At 33.0% G+C, this 24,984-nt stretch overlaps 4 protein-coding genes across 4 annotated transcripts; 2 read left to right on the plus strand and 2 right to left on the minus strand.

Annotated features, from left to right (window-relative positions):
• Positions 1-12,079: 12,079 nt before the first annotated feature.
• LOC122272107 (major centromere autoantigen B) lies at positions 12,080-14,400 on the plus strand. Its single transcript, XM_043055218.2, has 3 exons — positions 12,080-12,644; positions 13,120-13,368; positions 14,258-14,400. The coding sequence occupies exons 1-3, from the start codon at positions 12,080-12,082 to the stop codon at positions 14,398-14,400; spliced, it is 957 nt and encodes a 318-aa protein (XP_042911152.2).
• Positions 14,401-19,706: 5,306 nt separating this feature from the next.
• On the plus strand, positions 19,707-20,474 carry LOC110282935 (uncharacterized). The gene has a single exon (XM_021147271.2). It carries the CDS (start codon positions 19,707-19,709, stop codon positions 20,472-20,474), a length of 768 nt encoding a protein of 255 aa, XP_021002930.2.
• Positions 20,475-22,063: 1,589 nt separating this feature from the next.
• Positions 22,064-22,860, minus strand: LOC139426880 (jerky protein homolog-like). Its single transcript, XM_071187004.1, has 2 exons — positions 22,452-22,860; positions 22,064-22,386 (listed from the first exon to the last, which is right to left on the minus strand). The coding sequence occupies exons 1-2, from the start codon at positions 22,858-22,860 to the stop codon at positions 22,064-22,066; spliced, it is 732 nt and encodes a 243-aa protein (XP_071043105.1).
• A 331-nt stretch (positions 22,861-23,191) lies between these two features.
• On the minus strand, positions 23,192-23,617 carry LOC139426881 (jerky protein homolog-like). The gene has a single exon (XM_071187005.1). The coding sequence runs from the start codon at positions 23,615-23,617 to the stop codon at positions 23,192-23,194; it is 426 nt and encodes a 141-aa protein (XP_071043106.1).
• Between the last annotated feature and the right edge of the window lie 1,367 nt (positions 23,618-24,984).

The raw sequence follows: 24,984 nt of genomic DNA on the forward strand, positions 1-24,984 counted from the left end.
AAGTACCCTCACAGCTGTCCACTTTAGTCAACACCCTGTGAATTTCGGTTTGTCTTCCCCATTAACTACTAAATTCCGCCGGACACAGCTAATGCATAAGAATTTAGGAAAAAAATCGAAGAGAAATTAATGGTTATTTTTTTGTTACTTAAACTATATGTTAATTAATCTTCAAATTAAGTCCTGAGACAATAATTTTTTAATCAAAGATTCAAAGTAACCTGTTTTGCGCCCTATCTATCGAGATAAATTACTTTGAATAAGAATCCCTACATGTTCCAACAACTGACATTGAAGTGATTTTAATGATGATTTAAATGTGTTTATACAAAAATAATTATTAAAAAAATAGAATTTATTTCTTGAAAATGTATCTAATTAAATACAGCCAATACTCTATATGGTAAATGTTAATAAAACAAATACTCACAAGTCATTACAAAAAAAGTTATTAGATTTGACCTCCTAGAATGAGAATCTCGGATACAACGATTGTGACACTCTTCCTTTATTCAAAAGGAATAACACATTTAATGCGCGGAAATATTAATTTAAATAATTTCGTTAGTGGAAGTATTTTGTTTCGAAAGCCATAGAAATGATGACGCCTATTTTCAAACTGACATTCACAGAAATGAAAAATGCAGCACAAAATTTCAGTTTCCTAATTTGCAATGATGTTCTAATGGGCGCTTAAATAACATTACGACTGTGGCATAGAAAACAGGACTTGTGTATCAGTCGTTATAAGAGGAGGTCCTTCAAATGCGTATAGACTCATTTAGTAATTAGTTCATCTAGGCCAGAGGTTCCCAATTTTATTCGGCTACGGAACCCTAAATTATTAACCTTCTTTCAGTGGAACCCCCGACTTAATAAATAAAGTTTATTATGGTAATAGTGAACGTTATAAACTATATACATAAAATACTATTTTTAAAATATTTAATTAGAGGAAGGAAACTTTTTCATCGTTTGGTCTTAATCTAATTTTATCTTAAATTAGGTATTATGCCGCCCGAAAGTTATAATAAAATAAATAAATAAAAAATTATTTTTAACAAAATTACTAGTTATACACCCGTATTTATAATTGAAGGATGTGAAATGTGTCTAAAAATATTCCGAACAACAAAAAAAAATCCATCCTCCCAGCATTAAAAAATATTTACACTTAATATTAAAATTTTTTACAATAAACTATTATTTAATCTCATTATTGGCGACAAACTTCCTAAATCTCTATAGTCTGAAAAATATTTGTGGACCCAAGTGCTTAAAAGCAATCAAACATCACTTTTTTTGCAGCAATTGCTCCAACTATGTAAATGATGCTTCAGGCAGTGAGAAAACTGTTCTTGGCCAATATTGTGAGGCTGTGGTTGATTCACAAAAAAAAAACCTTTATAAGCATTGACTTAGAAAATCAATTATCACATATTATCAAAGATAATGAGAGCTTGCAAAACAAACTTGCTTTGGAACCTGTTGTTCAAAATTCAGAGTCCATCACAGATATAACTTATAGAAGATTGTATGAAAAATTGCAACATTTAAGTGATGGGCATATTCTCACCTATAATTTTTTGCCTTGATGGCATGGCAATGCACAAAAAGTCAAAGGTCTCGGTGTGGCCAATATTTGCAGCACTCAATGAGCTACCTATTGAACAACGGAATAATGTTGTAATGCTCCCAAGCTTGTGGTTTGGCAAAAGAGAACCAGTATTTGATGTTTTTTTGCGACCTTTTATAGAACAGGCTTTCCGTCTACCCACTAAAGGGCTAAACATTTATCTAAAAGAGAAGCCAATTAATGTCAAAGTACTTCCAGCTTGTTGCTGTGCTGATTCTGTTGCACGCCCATGTTTACAGAACAGCACCCAATAGCAGTCGAGTATTGCATCAGAGGTACGCTTTTGTATAAAGAACGCACTGAGCTGGTTGTCAAGGCAGTGAAATCTGGGAAAAGTAAGTTTGAAATTAAAGGTCCTTCCCCTTTAATTACAATTCCCTATTTCAATGTTGTTTAAGGATTTTCCCTAGATAGCATGCATAGCATTTTTCTTGGTGTCACCAAGAAAAATGCTATGCATGCCAATTGTATGTTTATGGTTTGATTCCACAAGCAGTGGAAAGGACTATTACATCGGTAATTCAAAATTTGTACACGAAGTCAATCCACGGTAATGCCCCAGTGTGTGGGACGTGTTCCCAGATCGATTTTCGAAAGAAAATTGTATAGAGCAAGTGAATAGCGAAACTTTCTACTATATGTCTGTCTTCCGGTATTAACAGATCTTTTGCCGAAGAAATATTCTGAACATGTAAGTTATTTAATTGAAGGAGTATTTCTGCTGCTAAAAAAGTCTTTAACTATGCAGAAAGTGGACAGTTTTTTATTTTAAAATTTGTCCTTGGAGCACAAGACTTGTATGGGGAACATTTTATGGCACTTAATGTTCATTCTCTGTTGCATGTAACACAGAGTGTCTTGGACTGGGGTCCTTTATGGATACGCTCCATATTTGTATACTATGTAGGACGGAATGCAGTTTTGAGGAAGTTCAGCCAAGGATTCACTGGCATTGCCAGTCAAATGGCTTCACGGTATCTACTGGATTCCGAATTATTTTCTAAAGAAACACTTGTCCTAAGGTTTTGGACTTTGTTAAGGTATTACGTGAAAATTCCAAACATAAAAAAGGAATTTATGTTGGGGATATTACTTTGGTTGGCAAATCATGTACAAAACCTGTTTTACTACTAAACAGTGAGTATCATTGCTAGTTTGCTTTCTAATGTATTATTGTTTTCAAAGTTTATTTTAAGAAAATTAAACTTATGGTGTTTCAAAATCAGAATCTCTAATATTTATGTCAAATAATAAGTTTGGCAAAAATAATGCTATTGCTGCAAATTTAAACTCAAATTTTTAAGTTTTTGTTTATTTTGAGGAATATATTATTTCAAGACCCCTATCTGAAAATGAAAAATCTCCTTACAATTCTCATTGAAAATAGTTGGATTGATGAACCAACAGCTGATAAAGCTGAACGTCAATATAAAAGTGCATTAAAACAAAATCTTGTTACAGAACTGCTGAAAAAATTTAATAGGACTGACAGTCGTGTCGATGTATTGTGGAGAGATGTATTTAAACTCCTTAAAGATTCGGATGAAATCACCAGTCATGAAACTCACCATGAGTTTATGTAACGGAAATGCGAACGTTGAGAGAGGTTTCTCTGTAAACTCGCCGCAATGTTTGATTGAAAATTTGAAAGAAGAGACTGATATCACAGAGAATGGTATACAGTACTTTTGTTTCCACAGTGAAAAACTTAAATTCCTATAAAATTTCACAGGTAGACGGAAAGAAAGGTCCCGGAAAAAAAGGTACGGAAAAAAGGGTCCCTGGAAAAAAAGGTCCCGGTAAAAAAGGTACCTTCATAGGGAAAATCTGTAGGGATATTTCCTCTCTCGCTTTCTGGGCAGCATGAATGCTTCTCGCTGTTTCAATGAATATTCTTTTTATCTGTAATAATTCAGATTAGATCATTGAGGTAAGGAGGAGGGTAAGGGCTGGTAGTATTACACTTTTTTTTAAAAATTTTATTTCATTTATTTATTCTTCTTTGATTATTTTTTAAAGCGGGAAGATACTATTTAAATTTTTCAATAATGTTTTACTTTTTTTTTTGTTAATTTTTTTAAGTGAAAAATGTGTTATTTTCTATTTTAAATTATATTTTGTGAAGAAGTTGCAGACCTGCCAACAATGTAGTCTGCATGACCTTACAATTCTGAGCTAGTGTTTTACTCGACATAGTGTTATACAGAAAGTGTTATTAGAGGACCTTTTTACACAAAATTAAGATCTGTTACTAAATACACTTGTCAATTTTGAATAAACTATTTTTAAAAAAAATTCACGATGAAAACAATAACAAAAAACGTTTTTTAAATCTTGACAATTTTATTATACAATTGTTTTAGCACATATTTACACTTAATCACAATTTCAAAATTCAATTTCTAGAATAATACAAAAAGGAAAAAGTTAAATACACGTTAGACTTAAATAAAAACAAATATTGCTTTAAATGCTCGTATGTAGCAGACTTAGCTGTTTTTAAGAATCCCTTATCGAAGGTCTGCTCATAACATCATACAGTTTGCGTGGTTTTGGCAATTGGAATGTACTCTAGAGATTTATCAGACAAAGAATTTCTGAACTGTGTTCTATTTTTTTTTTTTACTTTGCTGAATACCCTTTCACATTCTGCATTACTGTGAGGTATGCTTAATACAGCTACCAGGATTTTGCTATTCTACTGTACTTTTTGAAACATCCATCATTGGATGTTATTTTAGAAATGGCATCCTATTTTTTGTCCATCCTTGTTTCCTGTTTAATCATAGAAGGTAAATCACTAAATTCCTCTAAAAGTTTATCTCTTTTCATATCTCACTCTTCTCTAAATAAAAAAAAATATCAACCAAAACATCACTACCTGATACAGGTAAAGCAGCAGCTCCTCTTTCAGCATCAATGTGTACTAAATGGCAAGGACAGCCAACAACAAAAATTTATGGATTTGCTGTCTTAATTACTGCAGCAACACCATTCTTTGAGCCAACCATCGCCGGAGTATTATCGCAGCTAAGTGCTAAACAATTTCCCAAAGGAATATTTTTTGATTTTAAAGTATTTAACAAATATCCAATGTTCTGTCCTGTTGAGCTTAAATCTAAAGTCGGCACGACAAGCAACGATACCTTGACTTCGCCGGCTTTTGTGTCGAAGTAAGACACAACGATAAAGTTGCGCATCTGTATCGTTGCTACCATCAATAGCAACAGCAAACATTTTTTTCTGAAGAGATTGAACTAGTGAAGCATTTTTAACATCTGCTATTTTTGACACAACAGCAGCAGTTTTTGTTAGTCCCGCACCATATTTTTTTGCTACATCGCTTTTAGGGAACATTTTCCTAAATAATGGGCCTGCATGATCTGCGACACTAATAGGTAGATTGTGCTCTACAATGAACTACGCAAAATACACTTCGGCCCGTATTACATCGTTTTTACTTCCAGAGGCAAAATACTTACTAATGTTTTCATTTTTATTAACACATTCCGCTAAATCCTTATGTCTGTTCGTGCGTATATAATCATTTATATCGCTTTTACAGCCAAGTGCTATTTTAAAATCTAGTCCGCAAACATCACAAAAGGCATAGTGCTGCGATTTGTTAGACTTAATTATGCAAGGAAAATTTTTGGAATAAGATTCTAAGAATATCTGATTGTAAGCTTTAGGTGGCATTATTCCAAATTTCAAAACAAAATCACGCTGCAATCCATGCGCAACAAATNAGTAAATGGATGTTTTGAACTCATATGCCGCATTAAATTACTGGTTGAAGATTTTGAAAATGTAATTATTTTTTTACAAATCGAAAATTTAGCTTTATTATCCCCTAGATAACAGAAATGGGTCCAAATTTCGCTGCGCTTACGCGATTCCATTATTTCAATAGGCACGGGAATATTATCAGCTTCTTTAACGCGCAGCGTCGAGATGAGCAAAGAATTAATACTGATACTGAACTGATTCCAACAGTTGCTTAAAAACAGAAAGTAAGTTGATTGGGGAGTTGATTTTGTCCGCTGGAAAGAGAGAGACGCTGCAAAAAAAACCCTTTGCGGTTGCAATTGAAGAGAGAAGAATTGAAGAAGAGAACCTTTGTACAAGACCTCCGCCGGTTACGCCTTCGCCCTGTCCTACTTGGGGAAATTAAGTACCCTCACAGCTGTCCACTTTAGTCAACACCCTGTGAATTTCGGTTTGTCTTCCCCATTAACTACTAAATTCCGCCGGACACAGCTAATGCATAAGAATTTAGGAAAAAAATCGAAGAGAAATTAATGGTTATTTTTTTGTTACTTAAACTATATGTTAATTAATCTTCAAATTAAGTCCTGAGACAATAATTTTTTAATCAAAGATTCAAAGTAACCTGTTTTGCGCCCTATCTATCGAGATAAATTACTTTGAATAAGAATCCCTACATGTTCCAACAACTGACATTGAAGTGATTTTAATGATGATTTAAATGTGTTTATACAAAAATAATTATTAAAAAATTAGAATTTATTTCTTGAAAATGTATCTAATTAAATACAGCCAATACTCTATATGGTAAATGTTAATAAAACAAATACTCACAAATCATTAAAAAAAAAATTAATAAATTTGACCTCTTAAAATGAGAATCTCGGATACAACGATTGTGTCACTCTAACTTTATTCAAAAGGAATAACACATTTAATGCGCGGAAATATTAATTTAAATAATTTCGTTAGTGGAAGTATTTTGTTTCGAAAGCCATAGAAATGATGACACCTATTTTCGAATTGACATTCACAGAAATAAAAAATGCAGCACAAAATTTCAGTCCCTAATTTGCAATGAACAGTTAAGACCGAAAGTTCTAATGGGCGCTTAAATAACATTACGACTGTGGCATAGAAAACAGGACTTGTGTATCGGTCGTTATTATGGAAGAGTCGTTATAAGAGGAGGTCCTTCAAATGAGTATAGACTCATTTAGTAATTAGTTGATCTAGGTCAGAGGTTCCCAATTTTATTCGGCTACGGAACCCTAAATTATTAACCTTCTTTTGGCAGAACCCCCGACATAATAAATAAAGTTTATTATGGTAATAGTGAACGTTATAAACTATATTTAATTAGAGGAAGGAAACTTTTTCATCGTTTGGTCTTAATCTAATTTTATCTTAAATTAGGTATTATGCCCGAAAATTATAATAAAATAAATAAATGAAAAATTATTTTTAACAGAATTACTCGTTATACACCCATATTTATAATTAGAAAAGTGAAGGATGTGAAATGTGTCTAACAATATTCCAAAAAAAAAAAAAAACATCCATCCTCCCAGCATTAAAAAATATTTACACTAAATATTAAAATTTTTTACAATAAACTATTTTTCAACCATTAAAAAAAGAAAAAATAAATAAAGAAAAAAACTTTTATTTTATTTTGAAAAAATGTTTATTTTTTTAAAACTTATTTTTTAAAAAGTTCTCTTTCCTAAAAATGACTTTGGAAACACCTTTTGGGAACTGCTAATCTAGGCAATACTAATTATTTTTTTAGAATTTTAATATTTTTCATTTTTTTTTTAATATTTGTTTAAAAATACAATTTAATTAATTTTTTTTTCTTTTAAATTTGTCACTATAAAGATCAATAATTAATAATAAAGATACTCGTAAAAAAATAAAACGGTAGTTTTATTTTAATAGTTTAAAATGCGTTTCAAAACTTTAAAAACAAATCGATTCAAAAATCCCATTCCTCCAAGGCTGATCCCGTACCTCCACCTTCGTAAATTTTCGTTTTACGAAGACAACAAAAATGCAAAGGTAAAAACTTTTACAGACACATTTCTTTTTATTGAATTTTTTTTAACAGTTATGTAGGAAGCCATGAAAATTTAATATTTCATCGTTTGTCAATTTGTACTTTATTTTCAAATGACTACAGTAAAGAAAAACAATCATCTGGAGTGGCATGACATATTATTTATCGCCTACCATAAGAAATTTAAAAAATTGCCTCATCCCTCCCCTTAAAAAAAAGAAACATTTTCGTTTAACGAAATCACTGGATTTATAAAGTGAGAGGATGTGAACTGAATATTCAATAAATTTGTCTAAAAATATTCCAAACCAAAAAACTCTAAATATTATATTTCTCTTTTTCTTAAAAAAGAAAAAAAAAAGGTATTTTTTTCTAAACATTTTTGGTTACTTGCCCCTCTTTATAACCCCCATCCTTCTGAAGGTACCCTTTAATTTTAGAAAATAAGATGTAATAGCAAAAAGAATCGATTCGTTTCACAAAACAGTTCTTTTAATGTTAAAAGATACAAACCAAATGAATCGAATAACCAACTCAAAGAATCGTTTAAACAGTTCAGTGAATCGAATGCAACGACTCAAAAGAACCGATTACAAGTCCAAATCAACTCTTTGAGCCGATATCAATGTTAAGAGATACGAAATGACTCAAATGAATCGTTTAGAAGTTCAATTCAACTCTTTGAGCCGATTTCAATGTTAAGGGATAGGAAACAGTTTAAAAGAATCGATTCTTTTAATGCTAAGAGATAGGCAAACAGTTCATTGAGTCGTTTATTCGACTCTCGATTCTTTTTCTTGCATTCAGCTCATTTTCAACCAAGCAGAGGGTCGTTCATTTGACTCTCGGCTCTTTTTCTCTCAATCAACTCATTTTCAACCAATCAGAGGTTTGCATTCATACTTCATTTCATTACCCCATCAGCGCAACGGTTTCATTTTCTAGAGCCCTCGCTTCTTGGCATAGAATAAACGATAACATAAAATTTTGTTTTGCTTCACATTGACTGAAATTTATAAATTGAAAATTAAATGTGTAAATAAAAAAATTCTCCCTTTAATACTAAAGAACTGAAAAGTAATATCTGAGCTTTACAGCTTTAATATCTTTTTTATTTGAAATGATGAACCGAAACTGTAGAAGACAGCCTTTCAGCTGTTGTTGCCATTTTTAAACTGTTTATCAATAGGGATAATTAATTTCTTAGATGAAAAGAAAAAAAAGAGAAAGTAATGCACACTTTTCACTGCATCAGAATGCAATATGTATTGCATTAATAGCATTTTCAATTCGTTTCAGTGAGTCCATTTTATTAATCTCCTCTGGAGACCGGCGGGGCACTAGCGTTGACATCGAGGCCATTCTCATTGGATGTGCTTTTTCCACTTGGCAAGTTTTGCGCATGTAAATATTTTCAACCAATCAGACTGTCATTCATATGTTACTCAACTGAGAATGTACCTGTGTCTCATCGACTGCGTTGGGATTTTAGCATGCTCCTACTGTATAAACGAAATGCTGTATCAAATGCATATGCGGATGTTTAGTAAGTATAAGTAGTAACTCTATATAAGCTTATACAATGTAGAGTACCAAATTGACAAAAAAAAAAGTGGAAAAAAGAATCGATTCTTTTTTAAAAACGAACTTGATGAATCGATTCACAAAAAAGAGTTGATTAAAATATCGATTAGTTCGTTTTTCGCACATCACTAAATTTGCTACCACTTTATTAAAACTATTCCAAAAAGCGGAGCAGTTGGCATCCCTGTACTCTATTGTCCCTTGACAAAATGTCACATGAATATCAGGTTGCAACGCGCGAAATCTACTATGTGTTGTCACCGGCTGTTAGTGTATGGCACCAACGTGTTGTCACCGGACATGAAAGTGTTAAGGATTCTGATTGCTTAAAAGAATTAACTTCTTGGAAAATATTGAATCGCATATAAAACTATCGAAGGGTGAATTAATTGTTATGATATTGAATTTCGCTTTTCGACATCAGCTATCAGATGTTGGAGTTGTTGATTTGGTTGAATTATTTAATCTCATTATTGGCGACAAACTTCCCAAATCTCTATATAGTTTGAAAAATATTTGTGGACCCAAGTGCTTAAAAGCAATCAAACATTACTTTTTTTTGCAGCAATTGCTCAAACTGTGTAAATGATGCTTCAGGCAGTGAGAAAACTGCTCTTTGCCAATATTGTGAGGCTGAGGTGGTCCTAAGGTTTTGGACTACGTTAAGGTATTACGTCAAAATTCCAAACATAAAAAAGGAATTAATGCTGGGGATATTACTTTGGTTGGCAAATCATGTACAAAACCTGTTTCACTACTGAACAGTGAGTATCATAATGCTAGTTTGTTTCTAATGTATTATTTTTTTCAAAGTTTATTTTGAGAAATCAAACTTATGGTGTTTCAAAATCAGAATCTCTGATATTTACGTCAAATAATAAGTTTGGCAAAATTAATGCTATTGCTGCAAATTTAAACTCAAATAAAGTTTTTGTTTATTTTAAGGAATATATTATTTCAAGACCCCTATCTGAAAATGAAGAATCTCCTTACAATTCTCATTGAAAATAGTTGGATTGATGGACCAACAGCTGATAAAGCTGAACGTCAATATAAAAGTGCATTAAAACAAAATCTTGGTACAGAACTGCTGAAAAAATTTAATAGGACTGACAGTTGTGTCGATGTATTGTGGAGAGATGTATTTAAACTCCTTAAAGATTCGGATGAAATCACAAAAGTCATGAAACTCACCATGAGTTTATGTAACGGAAATGCGAACGTTGAGAGAGGTTTCTCTGTAAACTCGCCGCAATGTTTGATTGAAAATTTGAAAGAAGAAACTGATATCACAGAGAATGGTATACAGTACTTTTGTTTCCACGGTGAAAAACTTAAATTCCTATAAAATTTCACAACCACTTGCACATTCGGAATGCTCATTCGTTGATGAAGGAAGATACAAAAAAGCGTAAGCTTAAAGATCAGGAAAATTTGGCCATTTAAGCTAAAAATAATAAAACAGCAATGATTAAGAAAGAATTGAAAAAAAAATTGCTAAAAATAAAGAAGATGACACTAAAAAATTAGTAATGTGATGGAGCAGATTGCTTCTTTGTGAATTAATGCGGTATAAATGTTTTTGTATGTTATAAGGATAACATTTCATCATAATGATATAAGTGATAAATAAATATTTTAATAGGGTTTTGAACAGTGATTTCTTGTATTTGTTTATTCAGTATTGAAGTTGTGTAACATTTTATGTACTAGTGAAACCTCGATTTTACGTCCCCCGAATTTACGTTTTTCCCGCATTTTACGTGTTTTTTTCATCAGGACCCAGTTTTTCCGTATACCTCCAATGTTAATTTTACCCGAATTGTAAGTTTTTAATTTACGGAATTTCCCGCATTTTACGTTTTTTGTAGAAAGAAAAAAAAAATGTTTTAATAAGCAATATTTTTTCTATGTTTGCTTTATTAAAGCTCATCCACGTTGTTGAAAGTAAATCTATGAAAGCAGAAACGCATTCCACAGACTATTTTTTTCTAGAACTTTAATCCTCTCTCCCACTTCCTTTGTTGAACACCTGCTGCCTGTCTCGGACAAGGCAGCGGGCGAAGAAACAAAGTACAGAAACAACACATTTCATTGGAGCAGGAATGAGACAAATAAGAGAAGAGACACTCCAGTTACCAATCAGATGTAGTGACTTATTTTCTTCCTTGGAACGCAAAGGGGATCTTTACGTTTCTACAGCTTTTCAGACTCTGTTGTTGTTTAGCACAAGGTGGTCGCATTCCAAACCCTTTCGTACGAAAATGGTGAGCAAAAACTTTTCTGTTGCTGAGAAAGCCGAAATTGTTAAGCAGTTTAATGGATTTCATGGAACAAAAGTAGCATTCGCTCAATTGCAAGGAATTCCCATAACAACCGTGCAATCCATAATACAGAAAAAATAATGCATTGATAAAAACTTTGAAAAAGTCGGTGAAAAAATTGCCAAGAAACGGAGAACAATGAAAAAATCCCCGTACGACGAGATGGAAGGGATTTTAGTAAAATGGTTTAAAGAGGCTCGTGACGCTAATGTACCTGTAAATGGCACCATATTAAGAGAAAAATCGCCGATAGACTTGGTTTAAAAGACTTTACAGCTTCCAATGGCTGGATTGACCGGATGAAAAAAAGACATAATCTTGTGTATAGATCGCTCTCCGGAGAATCATCAAGCGTGGATGAAGCTACAATAGAAGAATGGAAGAAAAATTTACCAAATTTGACCAAAGGATACAAGCCAGAGGACGTATTCAATGCGAACGAGACCGGACTTTTCTTTAACCTTCTGCCGGATAAAAGTTACGTTTCTAAGGGAGATTCCTGCCACGGAGGGAAGATGTCAAAATTGTGTCTTACGGTTTTACTATGCTGTAATTCTGATGGAAGTGAGACTCCACTCGTTGTTGGAAAATCACGCAAACCACGATGCTTTAAAAACGTGAAGTTTCCCAACAAATTATGAAGCAAACAAAAAAGCGTGGATAACAAAAGCCCTTTTCGAAGACTTTTTGCAGAAACTGAATAAAAAGATGAAATTTCAGAACCCCAAAATAATTTTGTTCATCGATCAATGCAGTGCACATCCGGATTTGCAGCTATCTAATGTGCGTGTTGAGTTTTTTCCTGCAAACTGTACAAGCAAATTACAGCCTTGTGATCTCGGCATTATTCGATCATTTAAGGTTTTTTACAGAAAGCAACTTGTCCGGAAAGCTGTAGCTGAACTAGAGAACGGAAACCTAAATGACGCCTGCAAACTAAAGTTAAGTGTTCTGGAGGCTATGCATTTTATTTCTGCTGCTTGGAGAAACGTTACACAAAAGTGCATTTCCCACTGTTTTGAAGAAAGCGGAATCGTAGCTTCTAATGAACCGTTAACAGATGCAGGATTAGATAGACTAGACTCGGAGAATGACAATGAAACAGTTAGCTATGACTTCGACGAGTACAACCGAGAAAACTTAGCAGCATGCGAAGCTGAGAGAACCACTGCTCCATCCGTGGACGATGTTATGGACTTTTCATCCGCCGATGCAGATGAACAAGAAGACACAGAAGCACAGCCCGTTCCTTCTTTCAACACAGCATTGAGAAGTTTGCTAATAGTGAAAGACTATTTTCTATCATACAAAGACCAGGAAAAAAAAATTGCAAAAGATTTCAGTCCTGGAAGATGAGGCATTTACTTTGAACTCAATGTCTAAAAAACAATCTACTATTACGCACTATTTTGCACCTAAATTACACGATTCTTTTCAAAAATTGTAAAAGTGATCTTGAACTGGTATGTTTTTTTCTTTAAATACTAATATTCTTTTCGAAAAATATAGATTTTAATAGTACCTTTTGAAAGAGTCATCTTTACTACCTTTAGTTTGTTTTATTTTCCCATTATTCTTACCAGCGGGTGACCGAGCTCCGCTCGGAGGAAACAGGTATCGAAGCTAACTCGAAGATTTAAATTTTCAATTGTGATTTATCAAAACAATACATGCCATAAGAAAATTTGTGAAACCATTGGTGAAAAGATAACCGGTTAAAGTGCACCATTGTNCCCACTGTTTTGAAGAAAGCGGAATCGTAGCTTCTAATGAACCGTTAACAGATGCAGGATTAGATAGACTAGACTCGGAGAATGACAATGAAACAGTTAGCTATGACTTCGACGAGTACATCCGAGAAAACTTAGCAACATGCGAAGCTGAGAGAACCACTGCTCCATCCGTGGACGATGTTATGGACTTTTCATCCGCCGATGAAGATGAACAAGAAGAAACAGAAGCACAGCCCGTTCCTTCTTTCAACACAGCATTGAGAAGTTTGCTAATAGTGAAAGACTATTTTCTATCATACAAAGACCAGGAAAAAAATTTGCAAAAGATTTCAGTCCTGGAAGATGAGGCATTTACTTTGAACTCAATGTCTAAAAAACAATCTACTATTACGCACTATTTTGCACCTAAATTACATGATTCTTAACAAAAATTGTAAAAGTGATCTTGAACTGGTATGTTTTTTTCTTTAAATACTAATATTCTTTTCGTAAAATATAGATTTTAATAGTACCTTTTGAAAGAGTCATCTTTACTACCTTTAGTTTGTTTTATTTTCCCATTATTATTATATGATTTTTTGCTATCTAAGTATTTCCCGTATTTTACGTTTTCCCGGATTTTACGTTTTTTTTTACCCAGTCCCCTGAGAAACGTAAAATCGGGGTTTCACTTTATTATTTACTTTATTTCCAAATGTATAATGTTTATATTATCTGTCTATTATTTTCCTTAGGTTATAATATAATTTAGATTATAAAATATTTCTTATTTAATAGAATTGAAAATTAAATATCATTTGTTCGATTCAGTGAAATTCTAGGACTTACAGGGAATTTGATGTCCTCTCACTGGACAACCTTTTTAAGCAAGATTAAAATGCTTCTGCCTTGACAGTAATAAAATTTTTGAACCATTTATATCAACCGTTTTGTTTATGTGTGTGTTGTAGCCAATAAAGTCTGCTTCGTGTGATTTGATCCGGTGACTCTATGCTGTCGCCAAAAAGTCTGCTTGGCGACATTTGCTCCGGTATTATGAAAAAGAACCGAAAAATTTTACGCAGACTAATTTAAATTGTAATGAACTGAAAAAGTCTATATTTTAAGAATTGCGATTTAAATAACAGCCAATATGCTATGTGTTGTGCTTTAGTTATGATAGTAATAGTTAGAACAGCTGAGACCACTGCGCCTCGAGTGTCTCTTACCTCCTCAGAGCTCTTCTCCATTGCTAAAGCCAAAAATAAATCAGCATGGCTCACTCCACCCAGTCACAATTGGTACCAGAGCGGGTAGCTGTTTGACAGCTGACAAACACCGTCAGTCTCAAACCGCCATCACACGTCTCCGCTGTGGGCACCTGAAATCACTGAGGTACTCAAGAGGAGAAAAGTGTTTTGCCCTCTGTACCATGTGCTCTTCGGCCCAGGCATCCCCCTGAACATCTACTAGACTGCCTCGGTCTTTTGAAACAAGACCTTATAGAAAGACCCTTACTTGTTTTAGAATTTTTGAAAGTGAACAAACTCATGGACCTTGTCTAGCTAGGCTAGAAATAGGGATTAGAAAGAAGAAGAATAGAACTATAAGCGACAGGATAAGATTTAATAACAGAAGTGAAGAATAAATGACCATACTTTTCATACAAGTCGCCAAAAATGTAGACCTCCGACACTTTTAAAATTTTATTAATTCTTAGAATTCTTTCTCGCACAGCGAACCAAAAAGCATCTAAATAGAAAGTTTTCAAAATAAATAAATGGCTATAAAATGGGGTTACGCAATAAGGAACTAATTATTACTTTCGCGACTATTCACAGGTTAAGAAATAATTATAACTTGTGATTTCATCAGGCACAGTTAAAATTTGAGTAAACTAGGCAGTCTGAAGTCTCTACTTATGATCTGTTATTTGATGTTTAGACATTGAGGAAGATCCTTGTTTAGAGAACAAAAACTAGAGTATGCCCATTTCTGTACTTTATTTGTGCTCTACACATGCTTTTTTTTGTCATAATTTTATCTGAATTGCTTCATTATGTCACAGCTTATTTTATTTTTAAAAAAATTGAAACTGCTTATAAAAATAAACACTGTTGTTCCGAAAAGCCCCGTCGTCAAATGAACGTTGCAAGCATATATGATTTATCTACGACGTGCAAGATTAAATATCATCGTCAAAACTATCATTACTAGAATCGCTCTCAGAGTTAGAATTGATGGAAAAAGAAATATTTTCCACAATTTAATCGACAATTCGTCTGTTTTCCAATAATTTTTTCTATGTTTTCAATATGTGCCAATGCTTTTTTGATCTCTCATTTCAAATATCTTGTATGGCTGCTGAAGCAAGATTTTAAACATATTGTAAGCAGCCACATTTCTTTCTTACATAACGTTTAATGTCTTTCTAAATTAATTCTATGGGATTTAAGTCACAATGATAAGTGAGGAGTCTCATAACATCATACCCCTGTCCTTTTAAGAGTGCATCAATGCAATATTTTAATTCGAAAGGTGCATTTGCTGTAATTAATTCAAATAATTCAACTTTTCGCCTTTTTTTTATTGTGTATAATCTGCTTTTTCTCTAACCAGACACACATTTTGTCTTTTGTTGGTACAGGATTCAGCACTTTTGTATGGTAATCTGCATTAACCATAACGATGACCTGATTCGGAGGAATATTTGGTAACAGCTTCTCAATTATCCATTTTTTCGAAATTTTCAAAGTTCATCTGTCGATGGTAATCTCCAGAAGCAAATCCAATCCTGCTTTAAATATTAAGCCGGTATTCGGGATGAAACCAGATTTGAAGCTTGCATGCATCAAAATCAGACGATATCCTGCTCTATCTTACATAGTAACTCTAACTTTTTCATATGTCCAACATTTTTCCAAAGAAAGATTGCTTTCCAGTCGCTTTTCATCTAAATAGATGTTCCTTTTTTCTTCTCGAAATTTTCTTACTTCTGGGAGAAAACGGAATCTCCAGCTTACAATGTGTGATCGCTCCATTAATATATGCCTCTGGTTTTTGCAACGTTTATCTTGAATACCTGCAATATGGAGATATTTCCACAGAGTTCCTCTTCTCCATGGAAAATTTATTCTTTTTTTCTCCTCAGGAAGCAACCGTGGTAAAGACCGATTTCTTTTATTTACATAAAACTTATTAACTATGTTTCGAATAACACGGAGATTAAAACTGTCTAAAATTGCGTTTCTGTATAATCAAGACGCTTACGATGTTTTCCCGGTTAAGATAACTGTCCATTTAAGATATCTTCTTTTTAATTCATTTAATTGTTGTAAGCGAAACGGTAATAGTTGCAGCAGCACGTTTCTAAGCTTGTGAAATTTGAATTGAAAACGTTCCCCCTCTGGAATCCTACCATGAGCTTCATGAAATGAAATTCCAATGACGTCACGTTCTAACAGAAATTATTTTTCACCACCATGAACACCTTGGAAACAGTTTCTTGGCAAGAATTGGACTCCAACCAGTCTCCCACCGCTTAAGAGAATCTTAAACTACTTGCCTACGTTCGATACCTTTTTTTTCTAAAACAGTGAAATTTTTACTTTTTTGGATGTATTTGCATTAGTAACCATTACAGTTAACAGTAAATACAGAGAAGAAAAAAAATTGTGTTTTAATAAATTTTAACAAAAAAAATCTAAATCGCAATTTATCTCATTTTATTACGTGTTCAAGTTTTAATCAAAATCGTTTAAAGTTCTTTGGGAATTCTTATTCTATGCATACAAGATTTACTGGATAGTATTCACCATCCTAACATTTTTACGTGTCGTTGGTATTTTTAACTGCATATAAAAGTTTTAGCACATCTACTGTTTTGTACACTTTTGTAAATATCTTAAAATCTTCGTACATTTTACTCACTTCGTGCGTTTTATACTGTACTCATACTTTTTATCTGATTTTATTTAGATCATTTATATTGTCTTATTCCCCTAGTAGTACTGTTTAATCAATTATAATTGCAGAGATGCGCCGGACGCGAATTGCCAAAACATACCGTAGATTACAAAGGGTAGGCGAAAATTTCGTTTAAGGAGCTTTCTCGCAAATCGCCAAACAGCTGTGTGCTCATGTTTTTGTTTTCGGTATCGCATAACATTCAACAAGTTAAGGCGCCTACACACCGAACCCAACAACGATGCGAATCACGATTTTTCTCCTCTGCTGCACGTGATTTCAAGTACCTTCACACCGCAAGATACAACAAACTCGTTTCCATTTTCGCGCATGCGCAAAAACAGACATTTAACAGCGAGAGCTCTTTTTTTTTCTTCTTCTTCAGAATCTTGTTTTGCTGTTTTTTTCTCGTGTATTTTCCAAGTTTTGCTGCTTCGAACGATCTGTTCTAATGGGCCAAAATTAACATTGTTTTCATTTTAATTTCTAAATTTCATTTAAAGATTCATTTTAATTATACGTACTTATTAATTGTTATTTTTATTTTATATTAGTGTATTTTAAAATGGATAAGAAAAAAATGAAGAATTCAGTTGCTACAATTATTGAAAACAAATCAGCGCTCATGGGTGAAAGAGTTAAATCTTAAAAGAAAAGAGCAGGGACATTTTAATAATATAATCCAAGAAATGCGATTAAATGACCTGGACAGCTTCTTCACATATTTTCGGATGGGCCCAGCAATATTTGACCGTTTGCTCACACTAATTGGCCCTTCTATAACAAGGATGGATACTAATTATAGAGAAGCCATCTCAGCATCAGAAAGACTGTGTATTACTCTGAGGTAAGAATATATATTTTTCTACCTTAAGTCAATAATTATTTTTAATCTATTCAAACATTATAAATGTTAATTTAAATTCACTAATTGGGAAACTTCAATTTTTAATACATGTCCTATAAATATTGAACTGTTATTACTAATAATAACAAATTATTCACATTGACATATATATAGTGCTAGTGTATCACTTAAGTAGTATCGTTTTTGAGAATGTTTAATGTATTGAAAATATTGCAGATCAATCTCTTGTGAGAAGTAAAAATATATTTAAAAATCATTACTGAGATTGAGAATCTCAAAACTTATTTGTAAAGAACAGCTGTAAAGAATTTGTAAAAAACAGCTTAAAAGTACCGAATTATGAGGTTTAGTTTAATTTTTATATAATTTATTCAGGTGTTTTAAAATTTAATAAATAGAGTTTATTTCTGTATACTACTGCAACTTATAAAGTCTTCTTTAAGAACTTTTTTACTTAATTTTTTTTAAAAATAGTATGGGTTTTGTGTATTTGTTAATTCTTCCAAAATTGTAAACTTCATTCACAAACTAAATAATACTAATAATTAAGGGCAATATTAGAGTACTATTGAAACTGAAATATTAACAAACAAAACAAAAAAGAATAAGCTATGTGATTGAAAAATTTTACTAGTTATCTCTTTTTATTAATAAACATTTGTTGTCCATTCAAACATCATTCAAGTAGTTCAATTTCAGCTTTCAAGTTGAAACTATGGTTATTCAAATTAAAGTTGGTAGTAGTTTCAAAGAAATTAAATAGAGTAATGATTTACAAATGTATTTATTGATTAGCTGTCAAAATGTTGTTTTTAGTATAGCGGAATGCTTATATAATGTATTGCTTATATTAGTATAGTGATATGCCTTTTTAAAATAGTGAAAATCAAAATTGTGATAGTATGTCTTCGGATCATCCTCAGGTACTATTGAAAATATACTATTGATTGTCGCCAATAGCCCATTGTGTAGCTCTTGTGTGACATAAATGAACTACAACTACAACAAATACTTACCAATTAGTATTTCAATTAAAATACGCCAATATACATTCTACAATAAGGCTTAGATTTCAACTTGGCTTTAGATATACCCGGGTTGTAGTAATGACTGTTTAATAAGTAATCAGGCTTGTCCTCACTAGCCCCACAGCTTGTAACATTTGCTGTCCTGTGTTATAATAGTGGATACCGAAAAGAAAAAATAATTCTTAAAATATTATGGGAAGAATCAACAACTTTGCTATTTCATATCTAAACCCGAATGCAGGTAGATAATTGCACAAATTATTAAAAAAATATTTTACCTGTTAAAAATTAAACTAAATATGGTTTTTTGACAAATTTGTAATAATGTCTACTAGTATAATTTTATTGCTATATTTTTAAGCTAACTTTTTTCATTAATAAGTAATGTAATGCATATAAATTAATTCTGCTCTATCTTTTATTTTTCAGATACCTGTCAAGTGGAGATTCCATGACGAGCATGGCCTTCAATCACAGGATTGGTTTATCCACAGTTTCTACAATAATAAATGAAACTTGTGAAAGTATTTGGGGTTACCTGACTCCAATTTACTTGAAAAAGCCGAATCAACAAATGTGGGAGCAAAAGGCATCTACCTTTATGGATATTGCAAACTTTCCGAATTGTGTCGGGGCTATTGATGGAAAGCATGTTATTATACAANACTTTTTTCATTAATAAGTAATGTAATGCATATTAATTAATTCTGCTCTATTTTTTATTTTTCAGATACCTGTCAAGTGGAGATTCTATGACAAGCATGGCCTTCAATCACAGGATTGGTTTATCCACAGTTTCTGCAATAATAAATGAAACTTGTGAAAGTATTTGGGGTTGCCTAACTCCAATTTACTTGAAAAAACCGAATGAACAGATGTGGGAGCAGAAAGCATCTACCTTTTTGGATATTACAAACTTTCCGAATTGTGTCGGGGCTATTGATGGCAAGCAAGTTATCATACAAGCTCCCGGGAACAGTGACTCCCTTTACTTTAACTATAAGGGAACTTACAGTGTAGTGCTTTTGGCAGCATGTGACGCCACATACTGCTACACATTTGTGGACATAGGTGCATATGGTAAGCAAGGAGACTCTACTATATTTTCAGAGTCCCAGCTGGGTAAACTCTTGTTTGAAGGAGGGCTTAATCTGCCCTGGGACAGATGCCTTCCCCAGGGCAATGAAGAATTGTCTCTTGTATTCGTAGCAGATGAGGCCTTGCAACTGAAAAAGAACATAATGAGGCCATATCCAGGCAAAAATATGAGTCAAGATCAAGAGGCCTTTAACTACAGACTATGCAGAGCCAGAAGGCTCATTGAGAACACTTTTGGCATAACAAGCAGTCGTTGGCGAATATTGAGAAAGCCAATTGTATCCTCGATATCAACGGTAGAGAAGATAGTGAAAGCTGTTGTTTGCTTGCACAATTTTGTTTGTCAAAACGAAGTTAATTCTACTGTCTGCCAACGCAACGCCACTACTTGCCTTGTGCATATGCAGACTCAAAAGTGGATGGCATTATAACAAAAGGCAAGTGGCGTGAGGAATTAACTTCGCAGGAAACCCAAGATAAGGGAGAAGGTTTCCTGAATTCGAAGCAAATTGCATCAAATGCCTATTCGAAAGAGGAAAAAGCCATAAGGGAGAAGCTTTTAAAAATCATTTTGTAAAGAGTCCATTACCATGGCAAGACAAAATTTTGTCCAGGGGCAAATAAGATCTTTAATAGTTACCATTTCATTCATTCTTTTTTAAACGATTTATATTCAGAATTACATTACTTTTCTATGTAAGATGTGTGCAAGAGAAATGTGTATATTATAAAATATTTTAATCAAAATGTTATTTCTTTAACATATCTTTTTGAAATTTAGTATCAAACTTATAATAGCAACATTATATTTTAATTTTTGCTTCGCCGTAATATTTCTTTTTTTCTTCCTCAGTTTGTGTAAAATATGGTAAAAAATATTCTGCTGGAATTTCCTACAACATAATAAGTTTGCAAATTTATAAAAGCTATCGCAGATGTGAAAGGAAACTGTACGTAATATTTCTAATTAAAAAAATCATAATATTTACTAATAGGCAGAGATTTTTTTGAAAGTGTACAATGACACTATGTGCGATAAAGTTTTAGTTACTTTTTGATCATTGATTTTTTAAAAGTAAACTTCATTGGAAGTCATAAGTGTACCAACACTTTTGTGAGTCACTGTAATTACATTTCAGTATAAAAATGCAGTATACAGAACAGCCTTATCTTAACAGTGCTTTTCAAAAAATTCATTGACCATATTTTCTTTAAACCAATATCTCAAGTCAAATTTTTAAATAATGCTTTTTTGAATTAGCATTATTATTTTAAGAGATTGAGTATAGAAAAATAAATGTCACAACTGTAAAATAGTCTTTTTTTTTTTGTATACTCTGTAGAAAGAAGAAGATAAATTCTTTATAAGAGGTGAATGTTGCCCGAATAATAAGCTCTCCACAGACACTGCATTCGATGTTGTTCTGTTTACAAACTGAAACTAGAATGTCTTTAAAAAATATGAGAAAAGATTTGTGAGTTCTTGTGCAGAGGTGTGATATTATTATTAGAAAGTGTTATTACAATAAATGTTAGATTCTTATTTAACAGTAATCATACTTAATACAATAGGGAAATTAACCAGTAAGAATAGCCTAAACCAAATTTAAAAAAATTATAGTTTAAAATAAAATTAACTCTATAATGGGAAAATAATAAAACATCACAGTAAAAGGTGATAACATACAGTGTTGTATACTGAAGGCGTCACTACTTCCAAAATATAACAAGGTTAGGTTTCACTCTGTGCTGTTCATAATAATTCGAAGCGGAAACAATATAATCAATAATAAATATCTTTTATGACCGCCAATTTGAATAACTATAAAAACATTTATTGGATTTACAGTAGAGCCCCGATTATCCGAGTTAATGTGGACCAAGACTAACTCGGATAACCGAAAAACTCGGTTAAAGCGAAAAATGTGAATTAAGATAAATCGTGTAGGTTTAAATGTATATTTTAACAAATAGAAAGGTTATACAGATTCACCACATGCAATTCATATTTTTACGATAATTAAAGAGTTCTTACTTTAAAAAAACCCTTAATTGTTGTTTGCATAACTTTACTTTGGCGTTTTTCTGCAGTAATGTTTCGCCATTTTTCTAAAGATAACAGGATTGCTGGTGTTGCTTCTTCTTGTTGTTCTATGTATTCAATAGCAATTTCGATAGCTTTTAATCTATCTGTATGTGAAATTTTCATATATCGATTTTCATCCTCACTGTCTTCATCACTAGATTCCTTTTCCTTATTATTGACGATCATTTCATCCGTAATTTCTTGTTGTTCGTCAGCATTTATCCAGTCACGTATATCCTCTTCGTTTAAAGGCTCAGCTAGTGGCAGTTAAATGACTAAATCTAAAAGCTCATCACGAACTTTCCTTGATGAGCTTTTGTACTCTGTGTATCGATAATTTTCCTCCACGACTTTTTTATGGTGTCTGATTTTACTTCATCCCATGCCTCCGCTATCCAGTAGACAGCATCCTTTACATTTAAACTTTTAAGTGTCTCAGGAACACTTTTATTTTCCTCAATTCCTTCAATAAGAAATTTTAGTAATTTCTTTCGATAATTTCTCTTTATGTTCTCCAAAACACCTTGATCTAAAGGCTGAATAAATGATGTGACATTGGGAGGCAAAAAAAGGGCTTTAATGTTGTCACTCGCCAATTCATCATCATTCGGATGACATGGAGCATTGTCAAGCAGTATTATTGCTTTCCTTGGAAGATTTTGATTTTTTAAGAATGTCTCTACGTTAGGAACGAATTCATCAAAATAACCATTTTTTGAACAAATCCGCATCCATCCAAGAACTTTTTTGATTTTTGTAATACACTGGTAAACTTGGAATATAAACGTTCTTAAATGCTCTAGGTTTTTTCGACTTGCCAATCAACATTGTTCTTAGTTTTAGGTTTCCAGATGCATTCGAACATGCTAATATTGTTACCCTTTCTTTACTTATCTTGTACCCCGGAGCTGACCTTTCATTCTTTGTCCCGCAGGAGTTTTTGAAGGCAGCATTCTAAAGTTAAGTCCTGTTTCATCGCAATTGAAAAGTTGCTCCATTTTCAGATTTTCTTTTGCAATGATATTTTTAAAACTTTCTTTGAATTTAATCACCTCCTCACAGTCAGCTGATAATTTTTCTCCTGGTATATTTAATTGACAATTTCCATATCTCTTTTTCCAACCATCCACTACTAGCAATGAAATGTTCTCCAGCATAGAAAAGCTTATTAAAGTCCAATGCTTTTGCTTGTAGCATAGGCCCTGATATAGGACTTCCCTTTTCTCTCAAATGTGTGATCCATAGGAATAATGATTCGGATGTTTTTTCGAATTCACACTTTTTCATTGTTTTTCGTAAACTGCAATTAGCCTTTTCTGCACTCCATATTTCTATTTCATTTCTCTTCCTTTTCCAATCGCCAACAGTAACAGCTCCGACTCCGAGATCTCTCGCTACTTTCTTTATTGATTCACCTTTATCTAATCTTTGAATTGCTTCTAATTTTGTTTCTATAGAAACAACTCGCTTTTTCTTATTGCTACTCATTTCCAATCTGTAGAATTGACTGAATGTAACCACTGTACTTTTTCCCGCAAAACAATTTCCCGATTCCAAGGGCCCTATTACCAGCTTCACGGAATCTGATTCCGATCGAAATGAAGCTCTCGTTATTACGAATCGTAATGACGAATCCGATTCCGGCAGGTTTCGGATTCGTAAGCGAAATCTAGATTCCGATAAGAGTTTGTTTATTTTAGTGATCAAAATGACGCTGTTTTTTGTCCTACATCTGGCTATTGCTGAAAAGAGTGATAGAAACACCATTAAAAGAAAGATCAATCGGCCTGAAAGATTTAAGTTTTTCCAATATGCAGACAATTAATTTAGAAGTCAATTTAGATTGACAAAAAATATGTGGGTCGAACTGATAGAAAAACTTCACCAGCGTTGGAGCCACTGACTTCACGCAGAAATGCCTTCTCTGTAGAAACTAAAGTAAGTACCGTATATTCCGGCGCATAACGCGCACGATAATTTGGATTGTACATGTGCAATATCTCGTCTTTCAAGATAGTAAATAAAAAGTTTTTCCCCCCTATCTTTTGCAAAAATAAAAGAACTGAATTTGACATGTATGTGAGGGTAGAGTTGAAAGAGTAATGTGATTCTGAGAAATGCGATTGTTGTATTCAGCAGTGCAGGTGTTTGCAACAATGTCTTTCACCACATTCCAGAAGTAAGGGGGGGAGGGGTATCTGGAATGCTGTCTATTGTGTATGTCTCAAAAGCATATCTCAAATCAGGAGACAAATCGTTATTTCTCTTCAGCCAATCGCACCATTTGATGCCCTGCCTTTGAAAAGTAAACATTGTAAGCTTTAAGAATTCAGTGTAGTTTTTAGTAGTAGACATGGCTCCTATCAAACGAAGCAAACACAGCGCTGGATTTAAATGCAAAGTAATTCAATTTGCGAAAGAAAATGGAAATCGGGCTGCGGCGAGACACTTTGGTATTGGCGAAAGCTCGGTGCGTGAATGGAAGAAAAATGAAGAGAAAACAATGGATATGCCTAAGGATAAGTGTGCATTGCGTACAGGACTAACAAAATGGCCGGCGTTAGAGAACAATGTAGAAAACTGGGTTTTGGTAAATCGGCAAAACGGCTTGATTGTAACAAGAAACTGTGTTCGCTTGTTTGCTCTAAAATGGGCAAAGATTAATCCACATGAGAGTGAAAATTTCAAGGCTACTGTGAGTTGGTGTAGCCGATTTATGGCTCGAAAAATTTAGTTCTACGTGAAAAAACCAAAGTATCACAAAAACTACCAAAAGACTTGGTTAGCAAATTGTTAAGTTTTCAAAAATATATTATAGAACTACGAAAAAAAAGGAATATTTACTTTCGCAAATA

This window comes from Parasteatoda tepidariorum, chromosome 10, assembly GCF_043381705.1.
Source record: "Parasteatoda tepidariorum isolate YZ-2023 chromosome 10, CAS_Ptep_4.0, whole genome shotgun sequence".
Taxonomy (NCBI): Eukaryota; Metazoa; Arthropoda; class Arachnida; order Araneae; family Theridiidae; genus Parasteatoda; species Parasteatoda tepidariorum.